Raw genomic sequence first — 19,040 nt, forward strand, 5'->3', positions numbered from 1 at the left:
ATTTTCAAAGAAGAGAAGGGAAACAAGGGAGTTGAAGGAACTGAGATGAGGCCAGCAACACTCTAGTCTCATGAACCATCACATCACATCAATCCCTTCTTTGCCACTGATCTCCCGTTCCTATTAAACCAGAAAAACTGCGGGCTGCTAGAATTGCGATTGTCATTTGGGGAAAGCTGGCATCAGATACAGCTTCATTAATTCCACTTACAAACTTAATTCCCATTTCATTACTGTTTTAAAAATGAGTATTTCTTGATGTGATAGCAAAAAATACATCCTGGAGTTTGTTAGACTCCTGCTCTTCATGACTTGAAATTTTGCAACTTTGCATTTTACCCTTTGAGGTTCAGCGTAACCAAATCCTGCTTAACATTTCAGCCCAGATTTCTATCTCAGAGAACTCTGATATAAAATTATGATTGTGTGTCACCACTCCCATTGACTAAATTAGTATTTTTACTGGCATACAGAAATGAAGTTAGATCTTCAATTTTTGATCAGTTAGGGGGTTTTGAGAGTTAAATAGGGACTCTTCATTTTAGGAGCCCATCAGGAAGAGAGATCAACCTCCTGTGCTGGGTGTGGTTAAAATGCCAAGTACGTTTTAATTCCTTTGTTAACTAGACCAAAGGAGGCATTGACTAAGGAATGAAAGAAAAACTAATCTTTTATCCCCGTTGTAGGTGCTTATACGTTGTACTGGCCTGCTCCACTGCGGTGCCCCAGAATGCCCCATTCTGTGAGGTCAAAGCTACTTAGGAAAGCTGCTGGAGCATGGAGCCAGCCCTTTGGTAAGTTCGGAATATATTGCATAGTTTTGCAAAGTTTTTATATTTTAAGAATTTATTATTTTATGGCCTAAAGGTTATAAAATAATAAAGAAACCTTGCAAAGCAGAGCAATACATTAAAAAGAATTGTTCCCTCTAAACTGGCTGCATGCTCCAGCAGGGTTTCCTTGGAACCTTTGTCATTGAACAGCACGTCCTAGGTGTGGCGGCAGCCATCAGCCCCATGTGAGTTCACAGACTCCTAACTTCCTAATTTTAGCAGGTTCTTACTCGTCTCAATAAAAGAATACATTATGTTTGCGTTTTTCTCTTTAATAATCTTGTTGATCCATTCTGAGAGGGTGATCCTACTATTCTGACTTGCACTGCATTACATTTTAAACTGTATTACATTCTTTAAAAGGAAAACAAAATTAAAAGTGTTCTCCAACAATAAAGAGTGGATTCTGAACCCTATTGTTCAGAAATGCTTCCTGAAATTAAGATGTCCCTATCTTAATGCTCCTCACTGTGGGGCAGAATAGAACATTCTACAGTTCATTAGTGAGAATTCACTTAATTGATAGTTGCTGAGTAATGAAATAGAATAAGAATTTTTTCTCTACTTTAGACCAGCTAAGCAAACTCATATTGCAGTTCTACTTTTAATACTGGAAGATAGAATTGTCCTTATTCAAATTAAAATTAAGTACATTAATAATTTAAAATAAATTTTATTAAGTCAGTCAGACTCAGACTGGACCAGATGAACTGAATTTTCTGGTCCATAACAGCCATGTAATAAATAGCATGAATGCCATTAAATGATCCAGGGAAGGGTTTTGAGATAAGGTGCAGTGAAGTGGCTTTCTCCTATCCTGCTGTCTCTGTTCCATAGCATGAAGCCAAAATCCCCAGTGGTCCTGCTAGGTAGCTTCTGCAGCAAGAGACTGCAAGGTTTCTTAGTAGCCAAACAAGTGGAACTGTGCAAGAAATAAGCAAAGAATTGCAACACTAACATGAGAACTGCATTTTAGGAAACTTAAGTGTGCTAGGACTCACTATTAATTGTTACATTTTTTAGGCTAACTTGAAGGTACCTGGCAGGCATGAGTGCCCAATTTATGAACCCTTTTATAGCAAATTAAAGGCAACACTGCATAAAGAAGCCTAAATGCCACATCAGAACAGGATAATTCTGACATGGGAAGTGAAGGATATGAACATAAGCATCTCTCGTGTTTTGCAAAGTGCATACCAAGCACAGGAGGAACGTGAAGGTGCATCTGCCCACAAACTGCTGTGTGCCAGTTTCCTGGGGCTTCTTTTGCCAGTGTATGGTAATTTGTGGAGAGGCAATTAGCATTTCTTCCACATTACAATAGGACTGTTAAACCTGCCTCAAGTCTGGAAGGTTCAAGAGCAGCTGAAAGCCCTGAATCACCTTGATACATGAGTTCTGAGATGGGTTGAGAGACTGTCAGCTCTGTAGACGTGCCCATTCATGGGGGAGTAACTGAGGCAGGAGAGATGGTGATAAGACACCACCCAAGTGGTGCTCAAGGCTGAGCAGTGGCCTTTTGCTGTACAGTAGTTACACTTGTGATCTGTCTCTGCCTCCCTTGTCTCTCCAGTACTGATAATTTATCTGCTTACCATGTGCAGTCATGCTCTTAGTGCACTGTGTGCCAACTGGGCATCTTTGGACTCTGCAGGTGGTGTAAGGTCCGTTACTCATTCTCCAAAATTCCCTCTTCTGTGCACATAGTGGGTCTCCAGAACTGAAGGCTGAATTTTGTCCCAAGTCCTATGAAGCCTAAGTGAGATATATGCCCAAACACTGTCCCTGATGGCTGTCCTTCCTACAAGATCTGGTCCAGGTGATTGTGAAGACTTTTGCTCAGTCCCATGTAGGTTTAACTCAGCAATGCAGACTCTTCACAGGCTTTGAATTATGGGCATGGCAACTCAGTTATTTTGGACTCTACCAAATGCCCAGTTCCCATACCTGTCCCTCATCACCAAATGCCAAGTATCATCTGTAGAAATGCAGAAACTAAATGCATATACTTATGAGATTCAACTGTGCTTACCTGGCTCCTCCAGTTAAGTGGGAAAGCAGCTCATGTCACCTGAAAAGGGCAGTGACGGGTCAGTAGCCTGCCAGGAAGCAATTGCAAATTTGTGCAGTTGCCATTTGTCAGCATTTATTGACCTGTTGAAATTTCTGGAACTATTATAAAACCTCACACTTTACTGTTAATCTGCCTCAGCACAATATGGGGTAAGTCTCTGATTCAGTGGAACAGTTAAGTGCCAAGATGTCCTTCCAGGCATCTCCATATGCTGCCAAAACAGCTTGCCAAGCAGTGCAGCCAGTGTTGTGATCAGATGGTACCAAAATACATCCTGGTACATTTACCTGGAGTATTCCTGTCCTTGGGCAGCCCTTGATTAGTGCAGGCAGACAAGGCTCTTCACTCACTGCCAAAATCCAAGGCTTTGTCAACCATGTGAATCACATGAATACTTTCTTTACCCCAGACTGCTATGCAGGCACCTAAAAGAAGACAGCTTTTCTAAAAGTGATCTTCCACCTCAGTCACCCCTGCATTTCACTCTGCATCTGCATCCCAAAAGTCATTGTGACAAGATGATGCAGAGATGCTCTGTAGTCCCTCTCCTTTTTTGTCTTCTTTTTCTCTTACTCCTTTTGAATTTTCTAAAAATGGTGAGGACTGATAAACAGGTGTCCAGGTCTGTCAGGTAATCTCTGCAGTTCTGCACTGTGTCTGCTTCTGTTGTAAGACTTGAATCAGGAGGTGATTTCTACAACAGTGGAAGAAGCAATCTCACTACAGTTCCTTCCCAGTATTTACATAAGAAGTCTTGCACCTAGTCCAAAGTATCAAATATTGTTGCAATCTCAGAAAGGGGAATTTAGGTTCTACAGTTTATATTTAAAACCCAAAGTTTTCCTAATATCCCACTGATCCCTTTGATGCTACAGTGTTCACCATTATTTTGTTGGTTCCCATATGAGAATAGCAAAGCTGACGGTTTAACCATCTTAACTATTGTGTTTAAAGGTGAGATGGAACTGTCTTACCTTGTTCAGGGCCTCAGTTTCAGGATTAGCTCTAGCAAATCTAGAGTACCATGCCCAGATGAACCTACCAAACTTCTCTACCATACCTAGAATTACATGGAGACAGCATCGACAGAACTTCTGTAGGTTTGGAACCATATCTAGCTTTATTCAGCATCTTCAAAGCAGACTTCCACAACTGCAGTTTGTTCAAGGACATGGTCCTCTGCTTAGTGTTTGGCATTCATACTAAGCAAACACTCTCTAAAATCTCAGAGTGATTTGAAACCACCGGAATGGTAGAAGTGTTTCAACCAGCTGTACAAAGAAGTATTTTTTTCCTCAGCTTCTCTCCATCAAAACATTGGTGATATACAGCTTCTCAGGGGTTAATGTGGGAATATGAACCTGTGAATTTTCAAGGATATGTGGCCATCAGGAACATTTTGTTGCTTGGAATGATTCACAAATTCTCCATAGTGTTTCCGAGATTGATTCAGGGAGGTGAGCCAAGTTATGGCTGACATCATGGTGACCAGGTGCTGCATAAACCACTTCAGCTGTGGAACTGGCACATTCACCCCAGAAATATGTCTTTGTAGTTCTTCTTCTGCCTCCACCAACTGCTCTAGAAAATCAGAGGATATGTATGGGTTACTAAACCACAGCTCTGTAGGCAAAGCCTGTGTTGGGCATGGTTTCCAGGCATGATATCAGTAGTCTGTAGGTTTGTGTACTGCAGGCAAGAGCAGCACGTCTGAGGTTCTGCGCCTCAGAAAGTTTCTTTCATTCCTGATGGATATTTCCTGCTGCTCTGCAGTTTGATCCTGCACTACACAGTATTTTTGAGGCATTAGAAAACTCAGAATAGGTACTAGCAACATCTTAATTTTTTTCAGTGTAATTGGAGTAATTGTTTTAGTCAATATCTTATCATAAGAGTATTTGTTTCCCTCAGTCTAGAGAGGATGGGTTATTTCAAATCCAAATCCTCATGCTGAGAGGGAAAATATTTGTCTTTGGTGTAAATTTTTATTCCCAAATTCCACTATTTTTGACAATTTCCTGGTAAAATACACTTGGAATCAATTTTCTGTTTTCCTACTGAAGCAATGCAGCTTTCCTCTTCCATATTACTATGGAGATTGTGGGGGCACTTTTCAGTACAGGAAGCAAGTTTGTTCTTTTGATTTTGGCTTGATTTTTGTATGTTCTGCCCAGCTGAATAAATGGTACTTAAGGGATCTTAGTATGGTTATGAGTAATAATTCTCCCACATTTGACCATTTTGGTAACTTGTTTATTATTGTGCAGATTTTTTTTTACCAGGTTGCATCGACTAGAAGAGTTTGAGGACAGGGGGAAGGGTTTGATGCTTGTGTGGTTCTTACTTGTGTGGTTACAACTTCTTGTTTGTAAGAATTACGTATTTACCAGAGAGATCGCACACCTTGATTGTTTGTGGGGCTCTAACCTTAAATTTGTGAATACGTGAGACCTTTTGGTCTTACATCTCTGAAAAACTTAATAGAATTGGCTAAGAAAGAAAGAACAGAGTAATATTTATAGTAAGAACTGTTACTACTCCTTGGCTGTTTTGATCTGTCACTTGAGCTCAGGGCATACCCCTTTCAGGCGTGGGTAATGTCGCCAAGATCTCTTTTCACATGTTTATGCAGCACATGTTCAAGGTTCAGTCATACTTTATTCTGATTCCATAAAAGCATAATGGTTTATTTGACCGGCCTGTGCCGTAGTCGTCGTGTCAGCCCTAGCCCAGAACACATCACTCCGTGGCAAGTCACTGGTCATGAATCAGCAGGAGTGGCATAAATGTGGACAAACAGTCAAAGATAAAATTTCTGCCCTGTGATAAATGAAATTGTTTGAACTGTAGTTCATACATATTCCATGACATCTTCTGGCTCGTACTCCAGCAGAGACCTAAACAATTTGGATTATTAACTGCCATTATGGCTGGACTTGGACACCTTTTATGCCTTTATTGTACCAAGTAAAGACATCCAGGTCACATAAACCTTGTTGTACATGGTACAGCTTTTGAAAGAACTCTCATCTAGATTTAGGGGGAGTGGGGGCACTCCCTCAGCAAGGAGGGAACCTGTGTGAGCATCCTGTCTGCAAGAATTGCAAAAATGTGTGTCTTCTTCCTGATGTCCAGTGTTACAGAGATGCTCATATTCCTGAAAATAAAGTTGCATTTCATGTCTTACCTCAGGCGCTTGGATTTGAAAACATCAGCTTTCCTGTACCAACCTGGCATTTCAAATTTTCAAGTCACAAATGGAATTTTCTTGTGCATCATAAATCTCGGGGGCTTTTATGGTCCTTTCTCAGAACTTCTATGATTTGGGGGTTTTACGCTGTCACCATTCCAGTTTGAAATATCTGCAGATCACAAATTGAGACGTGAGGGGACTGTAAAATTGATGGTAAATCTACCCATGTGAGATGAGTGAACAGCATAGGACCCATGGGAAATAAAGACATCAAATTGGGAATATTTTTTCCCTTGAGGAGAATCATAGGTGCCAGAGAAATTAGCTCTGACATAATTGTTTCCTCCAGGGACCCTGATAAGTGTCTTTTCTCAATATTTATGCTTGCTGGATATCCAGTAAACAAGAGATGTAGTGTATTTGAGCTTCAAAAGTTAATAAAACTTTCACAGAAGAAATCTAAAGCCACAGGGATTGTTAAATTGGGGGCAGATTCACTCCCTTGAAAATTATTGCAAACCTCTTGCTTGCGTTAGCAGGAGACAGGTTACTTCCATATTAAGCAATCAAGTACTCTTTTAATCAAGGTGTCTTAAAATGATAAAGTCTCAATCTAAAATTTTTGTCAGCAACACATAATTTTTGTTGGTATTATAATGCTGCTTATTACCACCATTAATAACTGAGCTATTTTGCTCTCTTTGGTACAGTTCTAACTGCAAAGTCCACTGGAATCTTGAGTTAATTAGTAGTTTAGGAGCACATTCTGCCTGCCTTCCTCATGATTCATCATAGATTCTAAAGGTATAGCAAAAAACAAGAGTTAAATTTCATGTTAAACTTGTGGAGCTGTGGAGCACTGTAAGGCTTTACACAGTTCATCCAGTGCTGTGATAAACTATATTCTAGTGCCCCATGGCTTGTAACCATCTGTGGACACAGGTGTTTAGTGTGTGTTAATGAATCTTGTGTCTTACAGCGTTTATTCAGGACACCAGTCTATTTTGATTCCTCCCTCAGAACTGGAGACCAATCCTGCTCTGTGGCTTCTTGCCGTGAGTCAGTACAAAGTGAGAGACACTTTTTGTTCCTATTCGGTCATGGAGCTTTGTACTAAGGGACTCGGTTCGCAAACAGAGTCGCTGAAGGTGAGTGATTCTGCTGTGCTGCACAACCTGCCGCCTGCAGGGTGGTGTTTGAGAGCCTCTCTGCTCTGCTAAATGTCTGCTGCGGGGAGAAAATCATCAGAGGGCACAAGCAGCTTCCACAGAACCCATGTTATTCCTTGCCAAAGGCTATATATGAATATCAATCAGTCTCTTTCAGATCACAGGGCTACTCAACATCAAGGAAAGGCTTTTATTTACCTAAGCTTTCTGATCTGTGTTGCAGCCTGAGTTGATAGGCAAGTGTTGGAAAACAGAGGTGTAAATGTCCAAGAGGCCCAAGGAGTATTATGTTGTATAGTGTGTTTTATGAATACCCTGATTATATGAAGTACTAATTTGATTTTGACCTCTGTAGTTAAATAATCACGTTTAAAAGTACTGTGTTGTTTTAACTAGATTGTCCTCATTGTATGGGGAGGAGGGTATATCTTCCTTTCCCCCCCCAGAATTAAAAGCCAAGTAGCCAGTTAAATTTCTGAAATCATCTAAAATTTCCAGTGTGCTACTGAATTAAATTAGATCTTGAGATACTGATATTTATGATGTCTCCAGCCTTTACCATCCTTGCTTAATAATTTCCTAATCAGTTTTTCCAAGTCTAGACATTGCTTCCTTTTTGCTGTTATTCACTGTCATCTGAATTAATTTTGGGAATAGCATTCCCTCCCTTTAGAATTAGCATGCCCATAATTTCCTGTGTGCTAATGTTGAGATGACAAGCAAGTATGTGTGCTCCTCTACAGCTATTAGACTGTCATCTGGCCATCCGGCCTCTGGGAAAGATGGAAATTGTACTGGTACCGTAGCCTCTGTTCTGCTGTTCCTCTTGAATCATAATACATGCATAATACACTTAAGTACTACTGTTTTGCATTAAATCTGCCCATTTGTGGCCTTTGTTACATTTTGACTTCTTTTTAGGCAAGGGGACTGGACCTTTCACGTGTGCGGACATGTGTAGTAGTGGCTGAAGAACGACCTCGGATAGCTCTTACTCAGTCGTTTTCAAAGTTATTTAAAGACCTTGGTCTCCATCCACGGGCTGTCAGCACATCACTTGGCTGTAGAGTTAACTTGGCAATATGTTTACAGGTAAGATTTTTCACTCCTTAAGATCAAAGTTATTTTTAAGAAAATGGTTTTCAGTAAGAAGCATTCACTGTATTTCCTTTGGCTGCTTGGTTGCAGACATATTAAGAAAATGCATGTGGTACTTAATGCTCTTGCATATACAGGTAGTAAATTTCTGTTACTTTGTCAACTATTCATCCCTCTCATGTTGCACTCATAGCATTTATTCTGCCCATGAATGCAGTAATTCAGAAAAGCACCTAACAGTGACAGAATGCCTCTATACTCCAAAAATATTATGTAGTTGTGTCATGTAAACTCCAGTTTCCAAGTGTTTGCTTTACTATGTTGTAAAATGGATTCCTTCTCTTTATACAATACTTCCAACCATTACTTAGTTAACAAAATAGGTATTTTCTGCAAACAGTTTATAGCTTAAAAAGGAAATTATTTTGCTACATCTATTTCATTCTGTTTTGATCCACTAATCAGAAGAAAATTCCCAGGGGTAATAAAGGATTTAACTTGCATTCTTGAGGAATCTTTATTGAGTCGTGATTTTAAGGACTGATGGAGCACTGCAGCTATTTGATCTGAATTTCTTAATAGCCTCTAGTTTTTCATCCAGTAATAACTACACCAAGCAAATAGTTTTAGGCTGATCTAGAGTATATCGATTTATCTTCCAGAACTTTGGATGATGAAAGTTAACTTGCCTTTTTTTTTTTTTTTTAAGATGTTCAATTTTTAATTATTTTTGCCTTATTTCTAGTTTAAATTTATCTGGTATTAAATTCAGCCATTTTTTATTTTATTGCATTTTTTGAATCTAGAATAAGAATCTCATTTCTATCACGCATCTAATACATATCTTAGTCTTCAATAAATAGATAAAGAATCTCAAGACATGCATTCCTGATCTCTCTCATTTTTTTGACTCTTGATCTCTTTCTGTCTTTCCAAATTTGGTTTCAGAGTTCCAAACATTATTCCTGTAATAATGCCATAGGTGTCCTACTCTGGTGTAATATAATTTCTGATTTAATAACCTTTTAAGTACTAAAAGAATCATCTTCTGCATTGGCAGCTGCTTTGGCTGAGAAGTTCCATATCCATTTGGTCATCTACCATGTCTTTAACCTCTTCAAAGTCACCATCTCCCTGCTAGAACTTGGCTTTACTCTGTGTGGTACATCCCACATTTCAAATCTGGCAGTTACTCCTAGTTTACATTAAGGATTTCTCATGCATGTAACATGGATACTTGCTTTGGTGTGGAAATCAGAACAGAACTTCTCAGTGACACTGCAAATAAGACATCTGTTATTGTTTTTTCTGATTGTAAATGTAATTTTTTTTTTATTTTATTAAAAAAATCTGACAAATACAGGTTATGGTTTCATCACAGACCAGTATGTCTGTGCCTGCCTTAGCCTCTTGCCCTTTTCAATGTCATTAAAGGATCTTGGCTTTCATCACACCTTGGCTAAAAGGGACTGTGTAGTTCAGAATGTTACCAGGATATGAATACAGGAGGTATGCCACACCTCCAGTACTGCTTGCTTTCTCTCTGACTCCAGCAGGGTATCCCTACAGCACAAGGTGTCTTAAATTGTTATTATCAAGCATATGACAAGGCAAAGCTGAGCAGGGTTAAAAGTCATTCTGTGGCCCAGAGGTAGAGTTGTTTAGTTTGTCATTCTGTAATTGCTACCATAAATATTCTCCAGGAATAAAGTTTTAGAGAGGAGGGGAAGGAAGGAAGTGATGACCTACCCTCACGGCAAACAGATTAGGTTGGGGGGAGCTACTTCTGAAAAGCAAATCAGCTTCTCTAATTTCTGGTCCATGGAGGGACCAGACTTGAAAGATGCCGTAGATTACAAGAACAAAATAGCTGCAGAAGTTTGCTTGCCAATAGTGGAAGTCTCCATTTTAGGCTTGCACCAGTCTCTGGACTGTTCACAGTGGCTGTTTCACTTACAGGTCATTAATTCAGGACAAATAATAAAGTCAAGGAATGACTATAAGCAGCAGTAAGCCAGGTTCAATGCCAAAGTATGGCTCATTGGAAGTAACATTGTGCTCAGTCTACCTGGGATGGAATTAATGTTTTTCATAGAAGCCCATATGGAACTGTGTTTTGGATTTGTGACTGAAGGAGTGTTGATAGCACACCAATGGCTGAGCTATTGCTAACAGTGCTGCACAGCATCAGGGCTTTCCCTGTTTCTCCCTCTGCCCACAGCACCAACACCCCACTGGCTCCAGCAAGTAGGCTGAGGGAGAAAGAAGCTGGGAGGGGACACGGCCAGGAAAGCTGTCCCAGGCTGACCTGGGATATGCCATGCCACATGATGTTATGCTCAGCATTAAAGAAAAAGGGCTGCTGGTCATCTAAAGTAGCCATTGTTCAGAAACTGGCTGGGCATTGTTCTACTTGTGGGAGGTGATGAGTGATTGCTTTTGCATCACTTGGGTTTTTCTCTTTCCTTCACTCGTTAAACTCTTCATCTTTACCTGTGGGTTTTCTGACTTTTGCTCTTCCTGTGCTCTCTCTGTCCCACTGGGAGCTGGGTGGGTACTGAGCTGCTGGCTGGGTCAGCCCACTACTCTGCGCTCAGAGAAACGGAAAGTCCTAGTCAGAATGGAGTTAGGATGGATTTAGGCTTGAATGTGTATATCTGCCTTGTGATTGTGTTGACTCCTTAGCTGAAGTTTGCTTCTTAGGTGGTTCTTTACAGAATTCCTTGAAAGAGTTAGTGAATTAAACTGTTAAAGTGGGTAAATCTCTGAAGGAAGATTATTAATGAATTAATTATGAATTTAAGAACAGCACAGAATGAGAGCCTTAAGTGAGATGGTTAAACAACCTGGCTGATCATATGGCTTAGTGCCAGACATCGTTGAGTTCTACTAAGATGTGGCATCTCAGTCCATAGGACAAACTAAAAACCAAACACTTTCTAAAGAGTGGTGTGGCTGGAATGAAGAAAAGCCATTTCAGGACAGCCTATATTTAGTAGCATTACCCTCCCAAGTGGAATGGTTTTTGAAGCATTTGAGACAAGGCTTGTTTGGCAAGTTTTAAAGGTATTTGAAAAATTACTAAAGATTTTACTTACAAGCATCACCACAAAACATGTCATTTTGGTGGAGAATATAAAGATAGAGGATTACATCCTTTGAAGTATCTGGCAGTACACACTGCCAAAGACTGGATGCTGAATTAGACTGGATGCTCTTTCCAAACTGTCTGGAAGGTTATGGCTAGTGGTATTCCAGAATAGTTTGTGGGCTATTCTGTTTTCTCAGCTGAGGAACAGAATGAATTTTAATTCTTGATCAACACTGTTCCTGAAATTAGCATTGTCTTCAATATGTTCCAGAAATGGGTTATGATTTCTGGATTCTTCACACTGCATAAAAATACTTCTCAAGATATTTGAGTCAACAGCATCTGTCTTTGCTTTTTTATTTCCAAGTTGTGTCATCCATGAGATCAGCATTTGGTTCCTGGAGCACCATCTTCCACAGGGATAACTGTGATCCAGCCTATTCTGCAGTCTTCCTAAAATATGTATCTACTAATCACATTATTAAACATATCTCAGTGTTCAGCTGTTGACCCTTACCAGCAAAAAACCTATCCAGGGTTCTTCTCTAAGGGCTACCTCTAACACAACTTGGATATTATATTTGATACCTTCTTCATTTCCAATTTTGTGGACAAATTCAAGATTCACGTGTTTCAAGGGAAAGGTATCCTGGTTTTTCAAAAAAAACTTTTGCTTTTTACTGTTCCCCTCTCCAAAAAGAAGAGGAGGAGGGTTTGTATGTACATGTATGTGTCTCTGTGTGTGTGTATAAAGACTTCATAGCAGAATTTAATGTTTTATTGAAGGTTACCCTAAAAAGGAAATCATTGTAATAATCCCTTTGGTACAAATTATCTTAATTTCCAGATTGAGATCACTGACAGACTAATACATTGTCATTTGTATTTATTTCCTTTCAAATTTAGAGCAAATTTAGTATGTTTCCTTTGAGGTAGTCATTTTGGAACAGATTTTTAGAAATGTGCTTTTGGAAATAAATAATCCCCTCCATCTTTAGGCACTTAAATATCATTAATATCTGACCTTTCATGGCTGTATAGCCACAGATAATGGTCTCGGGATTTCTGAGATGAAAAGATTGCATCCAGCATATTTTAATTCTCATTAACCAGCATCTTAGCATTCTCAAGAGAGAGAGAAAAATAGATATGAAAAGTAGCCTGTTTCTTACAACAGCACAGATGGTTCTCTAGGATTTTACTTAATTTCCATTTAAACACTTGGAATAAATATTTTTATTTTATTCAACCTTCTACTCAATTTCAGCTGAAGGAAAACTTTTAGAAGTTGTTCATTTTCCTTAGTTAACCCTGAAAATGTACTAACAAGTCTGTCCAAACTAGGGCAGGAGAAAAGGATTTATCTTACTTCTTTTATGTCTCCTCTAACTAAAGACTGCAAGGTTAAGTGAGTTATCCCATATCCATCTGTAGCCAGTAGAATCACAGAAATACTTCAATAGGCAGTTTGATTCAGCCTGTCTCAGGTGCCCATCTTGGGGTACCATCACTATCAGGAGACACTTCTTACCTTACACTGCATGCTTTCTTCTTGGATGGCTGAAGTTATATGAAGTGAACCCTTTCCTCATTGTCTAGCAAAGGAATCTTTGTTAGTCAGTTTAAGGATTAAAGTTAATACTTCTTTTTACTTAGTGATAGATTACACCTTTTGAGCATCTTCCATATTAAAAGTAATAAGGGGTAGGTCTGCGAAGAGTGCAGCAGGAGACCATGCACTTTGTCAGAGGTATATTCACATTTAGCAATGTACTATAGCTCTGGGTGAGTTCCCTCAGATTCTGTTTTCCCACCTTTACTATGAGTCATGCCACAAAGTTCTTTTCACAGCTCCAGCTGCTGTGCTTGTGTATGTGAGATTGCCAAGTGTACACCAAAAATTCCTTTTCTGAGCATCACTGGAGCAGAAGTAGACTCAGAGTAAACACTGAGACCACATCCTTAGATATCTAAACAAAACCCAAAACAGTAGTTTTTTTTAAATTCCTAGGACTTCTGATTGCCCTAATTCCTGATTTTTAACTCTGGGGAGGGAAGTAGGGGAGAGCGTGCAGCTTGGCCTTTAACTTCAGTGGAAATTAGTTGTGGACTGAGTCCTGGCACGTGGTCAGCCCTACAGCTGACTTGTTGGGGTAGTTATTCAGGCAGTTAGACCTGCAGTGTTTTCCCAGAGAATAAAAAGAATAAAAGCCTGGCATATTGAAGAGGTTTGCACAGACCCAGGGATGGTTCACCAGTGACAGCCTATGCATGGGCAGGAGATTTATTTAGTCCAAGAGATGTGGCTTATGATATACTTGTTTTCAGACAGAAAATTATGTTTGTCCCATTCTGTTTCCTTGAACACTACCCAGCATATCCTAAGTAAGGATCAAATACACTCGAAGTTGTGTTGTTTCTTTCCTGTTACCAGCATTACAAATGCTCTCTGTCTCGCAAAATAAATGTACACAGGCAAATCGAGTCAGTCACTCTGGTCTTGGCTAAGACTCTTCTTTTGAAACACTTTCAGAGTATCCCAGCTGCAGCTGGCTGCAGAGGGTCATGGCTGATACTTCAACTGCTCAAACCATTCTGTAGTTAGGAGCCATATAAGACTCTGGTACTCTCAAAGTCCTTTCTGGGACCTGCAGTGTAGTCACATGCAATGAATTATGTAACTGCTGGATTTCAGCAGTTCTCCTGCATTCTTGCAGTTACACTGCAGTGTTCAACCTGAATTATTAGCAATACTATTTTGGGGCATCAGTGTAATAAGCAGATCTGTCCTATTTTTTTAAATGCTTCATCTTCTTCTGCATCCAAAATAAATCTATTTTAAGATACTGCTGTGGCAGATGATGCTGCAGTTTTTAACTCTGCTGGCATTCAGAAGTTTGATGAGAAGGATGTGGGATGCTGATCCTTTCAGAGCTGTTTGTTTTCACAAGTTGTAAGGCAAATCCTACTGCAGCCATCTGCTATTAGATGCTCTTCATGATAGTAGTGGCTTAGGACTAGTCACCACAGAGTTTTTTGTTGTCTCTTTGCTGCATTATCATTCGTGGTGGAGTACTGATAGGCTTTTATCAGCTTTTAATTTTACTGTTCTTTATATGTATTACACTGTTTACCATAGAAAGTAGATTAAGAATGAAGAATTATTGGGCTATGAAGTGACTCCATTTATTTATGGTCTTGTAGTTAGACTGTGCACGAAGGCTTTATTTTACTTCGCTTTAGGATCAGGTTAATCTGTATGCAAGAAGGTGTAAGTATCTTTCTCCATTGTATACTAATCTTATTTTTTTCCAAAAAGAAAACTTACCTTTGATTTCCAGAGGACATCGCTTACAAACTTCTATTAGTAGTGAAATGGCAGACCTGGAACTCAATCTCAATGTATGTGCATTAAAATAGCAGGGCCACAATATTTAATAAGTTCAGAAACAAAAACAACAAAAAACCCAGTATGTTAGACACGTTTTCCACTAACAACATTGTCTGTAGTGTCCTAAAACCATTTAAGTCTGTTTGTCCAAGGTTAGCAGTCTACAGCTGTCTCTTCTGTTGCTCTACTAAAATGTTGACACCTCATTTTTTACTTTTTTTAACCTTTAATGGTATAATGGTTAATTTGTAAAATTCCTGTATTTGACATTGTTTTTCTTTTTATTTTACTCCCTGCTTTTTGCATTCTCCTCTTTTTATTTTCTCCCACCCTTCATTCCCATTTTTTTATTATTATTTTCGTCTTGTGTTACCTTCTTTCCTTCTCTCCCTTATCCCTGCTATTCCTGCTGCTATAGCCTCACAGGCTGGGGAAGCTGGCCGAGCAGGTAGGGGATTTTCATGTTCCCTCAATACCCACCTATCAGCTTCCAACAGTGGGACAGACTAGAAATTGAGTCTGGAGATTTGGGGATTTTCAGATCCTTCTATGAAATTATAAATAAGTCCAGTACAGCTTTATCTGGATGCAGGTTTCATCAGATATTATCTGTCCGTTGTAACTATTTCATTCACACTGAAAATAATAAATACCATACTGATTGTCTTTGATTTTCAAACTTGAATGTTTCCATTATTTTACGAATCAATTCAGGTTTAGTTTTATTTTTAAAAATGACCAACTTTTCCTTGGTTTTGTTTTTTTCTTTTTAACATTGCATATATTTCAAATAAGCTCTCCACTCAGCACTAGTCTGTTACACTGCTGAGTTTACTAGTAGACTGAAAATCGTGTCGTTAATAGCTAGAGAGGATATTGTATCTTGTATTGTGTATAACAAGCTAAAGAGGCTAACATGCATGTGCAGCTCTATTACTCTTGTTTTCCTCTGGTGGTGGGTCATAATCAGTACCTGTACAGTAAGTATCAGTTGGTAGTGGTAACTCTTTTCCCCTTTAGATACAAAAATTAGCTATTTGTGGATGTCTGTTGCGATTTTTGGTGCTCAAAAATCGTGAAAGTATCAGCCAGCACTGGAGAAATGTAAAATTTAGCCCTAGATATTCCTATTGTGAAGAATTATACTCTACAATATGTCTCAAATGGGACAGAAATCACGAGGAGTTGATGTTGCCTGCTATTTAAAGTACTAAACATTTAAATAACTGATAAAGGAGTTTGTGCACCTGAAGTTCACCAAGGTTAGGTTAATTCCTCTGCTGAAAAGAAAATTTCCAAGTTCCAGTGTTCCAAAATGGAGTTGTGTTTTTCTTCTAGCTTTCTGCTTTGCAGTAGCATGAGGTTTGCAGCAGAGAAAAGAGCCCTAGCCTGGAGCATTGAGAATTCACATGATGTTCAGTGGTGATGAGTTTGAAGTTTTGGATAAGGGCATATCATAGCAGGCTACAAAACTGCAGAAAATCTGTGGGTGGAAAGGCCTAAAGACTGTATCATCTCTGCATGGAAGGAAACTAAAATTAGTCTGCCGCTTTTCAAGTAACTAAATATTGTGACATAAAGAAAGGGTTTAAATTATGCAGTGGAAGACTGAAAAGGAACAGAATAATTGCTTACAGACCTTCAGTCCAGATTGGTTCATGTCATGCGTGCTACCTTTACTATCTTTAGCTTCAAGTATATTCTCTGTTGCATGTATGGAAGACTTTCAGTAAACCATGCTTCACATTCCTGACCATGTGCTTCTGCCATTAAACTGTGTCTCCTCAGCAATTTCTGCCTTCCTTTATATGGCAAAATGTGTTTAACATGTTTTGTATGTACCCATGTGCTGATTACTTGGCCTTTTGTAGCAAATAAAACCTATGTTGACATGTGTTGGTTAAGTAGTTTGACTGCTTGGTGTTTTCCCGACCCCCAAGGTAACATGTACCTGACGGTAGGTATGTTTTCCAGTGCTTGTTCTGATTCTGTAAAGCTGAGCTTTGATTGATGAATTGCTTAAATATAACTTGTCATTTGATTAGCATAATTAGCACTGGAATTAACGTTTGGTTATCTGGGGGGGTAAAACTCTTTTCTTCTCCCAGCCTTCAGGTTCTGATTAGCTGATGTTGTTGTTTACAGGGAACATCTGGACCAGATCCCACCACAGTGTATGTTGATATGAGGGCACTGAGGCATGACAGGTCGGAACCACCTTTTTCTTTTTCTCTAATACACACAATTAACAGACTTTCTAACAAGGAAACCACTTATAGCACACCTCAAAGACCCTGGAAACCTTTGTAATTCTCATTTTGTTCTAACTCCCACCAGCGAGCAGACAGAGACATTCTGTGATTCTAGGATTCTGTATTAGTTGGTTGGTTAATTTTACCATTGATAAAACTGAAGCATATGACACCACCACTGCCATGACTAATAGGATTCCCTGCCTTTATTGCCATCAGGATTTCATGACACTTGTATTCAGGTAGTGGACCCCATCCAGTCCATAGGAATTGAAATTCTGTTGGGCCTCTTAGCTTCACAGAGGTGTTTCTCCTGGGTTGGCAGCTGTTGGACAGGGAGGAGACCACGGGGGGTGTTGCTGCAATTCTTAATGCTGTTGGACTATGAGGGGATGGATTATTTGCTTCAGCCACTGTGAGCAACCACATTCTGTATTTGTGGGCATTTTCCAGTTTAATCTTTAGTGTTAGATCTGTACACAAGTGAGGACTTAGCGACTGGAGAGAAACTTGAGATTTCATGTGTAACTTTAAAAACTACCCATGCACATATATTTCAGTTTTGCAATAATCTGGTCAAAATTATAGCAGGAGTGTCTTTATAAAACTGTAACAAAAGAAAAAGTTTTCTATGAACTCTGGAAAAGGAGAACATTTAGTTAACAGTCCTGGTTCCCTTAAAAAAAAAAATCATTATCCAAATAGGGCTTTTTTTCTGTTATTTTTCTTTCATCCTTCTTAAAAGCTTAACAGAGAATTTGCTCCCCTTAGGTGAACACCAACTTTGGCTATATCAAAGTGACCCACTCAACTCGCAGAGTGCAAACCTCAGGGCACTGCAGGCCCAAATTACCCCCTGGGTGCTTAAGTCAGGTACACATACACATATTTTCTTGTTGCACATTGAGTTTGGCAGGTAGAAGAAAGGAGCTGCAAGATACTTGACTCACTGTTTCTTTGTTCCTTTTGCACACAATGTTACCAATAAAAACACTTATGTTTGATCTGTCCTTTGGAACTACAACTATCTGCATAACCCAGCCCCAGAAACTTGGTGTTCCTGGAGCAGCAACTGCAGTGCTGTGGAGAGACAGTTTGTGGTCATACTCAACCTAGAAGAAAGCAGGCCTTTTCTACAGAAAGAGAAAGCAACATTCACAGTTAGTAAAAATAATAAATAATAAAAATAAGTGTATATATAGAAGAATTAAGATTTACTGTTTATAAAAGTTGCATAAACCATGGGTATAGTATTTCCCTGCCTTAGTATGTCAATGAGAAGTAGGCATCATTATCAAAATCAGACTTTGCAGTGTCTTAATTTATAGTTAGTGACAAGTTCTACAGAACATAAAAGATGATCTTTAGAGTTGGTTCTCATATTGTGGTAATGTAGATTTTAATTTGATGGATTAAAGCTGTGCCTCATTTACCCAATCCTGTAGAATTTAGAATTAGATTCATGGGTCATAAATTAGGGAAGAAAACAACTTTATTTGACAAAGTCTCTTCATACTTGCTGCTTCTAGCCATTTTAGTAGAACTGAATGTCCCTAGTACTAAACAATAACTGAAAGAGTGCTGTACATCACTGTGAGACCGTGTACTAACAACCCACTGAGTCTTTGCAGGCCAGTCAGTCCCCCAAAAATACGAAAAATTTACACTGTACACTTAATGTGGGAAAATGTTTTTCATCATTTACATTTTAGAGTAGGTTTTCCAAAGTTTGAAAAGGACAGAACGCAATTTTTTTTTCTTGGCATGATAACACTTTTAGTTGCTTCAAAAACCAGCTGAATCTTTGAAATGATTCAAATCCTCGTCTCATCTATAAAAATAATAACCAGTTCGAATACAACTATTTCAAGTTCATCTGGTAATGATGTATTCACATACTTCACAGCTTAGGAAAATGTCATTTTTTTATAGGAGTTTT

At 39.0% G+C, this 19,040-nt stretch overlaps 1 protein-coding gene across 3 annotated transcripts in view; it reads left to right on the top strand.

Moving 5' to 3' along the window:
* The window catches only part of DIP2C (disco interacting protein 2 homolog C), a 143,156-nt gene that overhangs the window by 98,586 nt on the left and 25,530 nt on the right, over window positions 1-19,040 (top strand). For all 3 annotated transcript variants that reach the window (XM_018075646.2, XM_018075644.2, XM_018075643.2), the window contains exons 30-33: window positions 7,080-7,248; window positions 8,191-8,361; window positions 15,268-15,297; window positions 16,995-17,056. In XM_018075646.2, coding sequence (XP_017931135.1) covers window positions 7,080-7,248; window positions 8,191-8,361; window positions 15,268-15,297; window positions 16,995-17,056 — 432 coding nt within the window. The remainder of the gene's footprint in view (window positions 1-7,079; window positions 7,249-8,190; window positions 8,362-15,267; window positions 15,298-16,994; window positions 17,057-19,040) is intronic.

This window comes from Manacus vitellinus, unplaced genomic scaffold, assembly GCF_001715985.3.
Source record: "Manacus vitellinus isolate BGI_N305 unplaced genomic scaffold, ASM171598v3 scaffold_3_pilon, whole genome shotgun sequence".
NCBI classification, from domain to species: domain Eukaryota; kingdom Metazoa; phylum Chordata; class Aves; order Passeriformes; family Pipridae; genus Manacus; species Manacus vitellinus.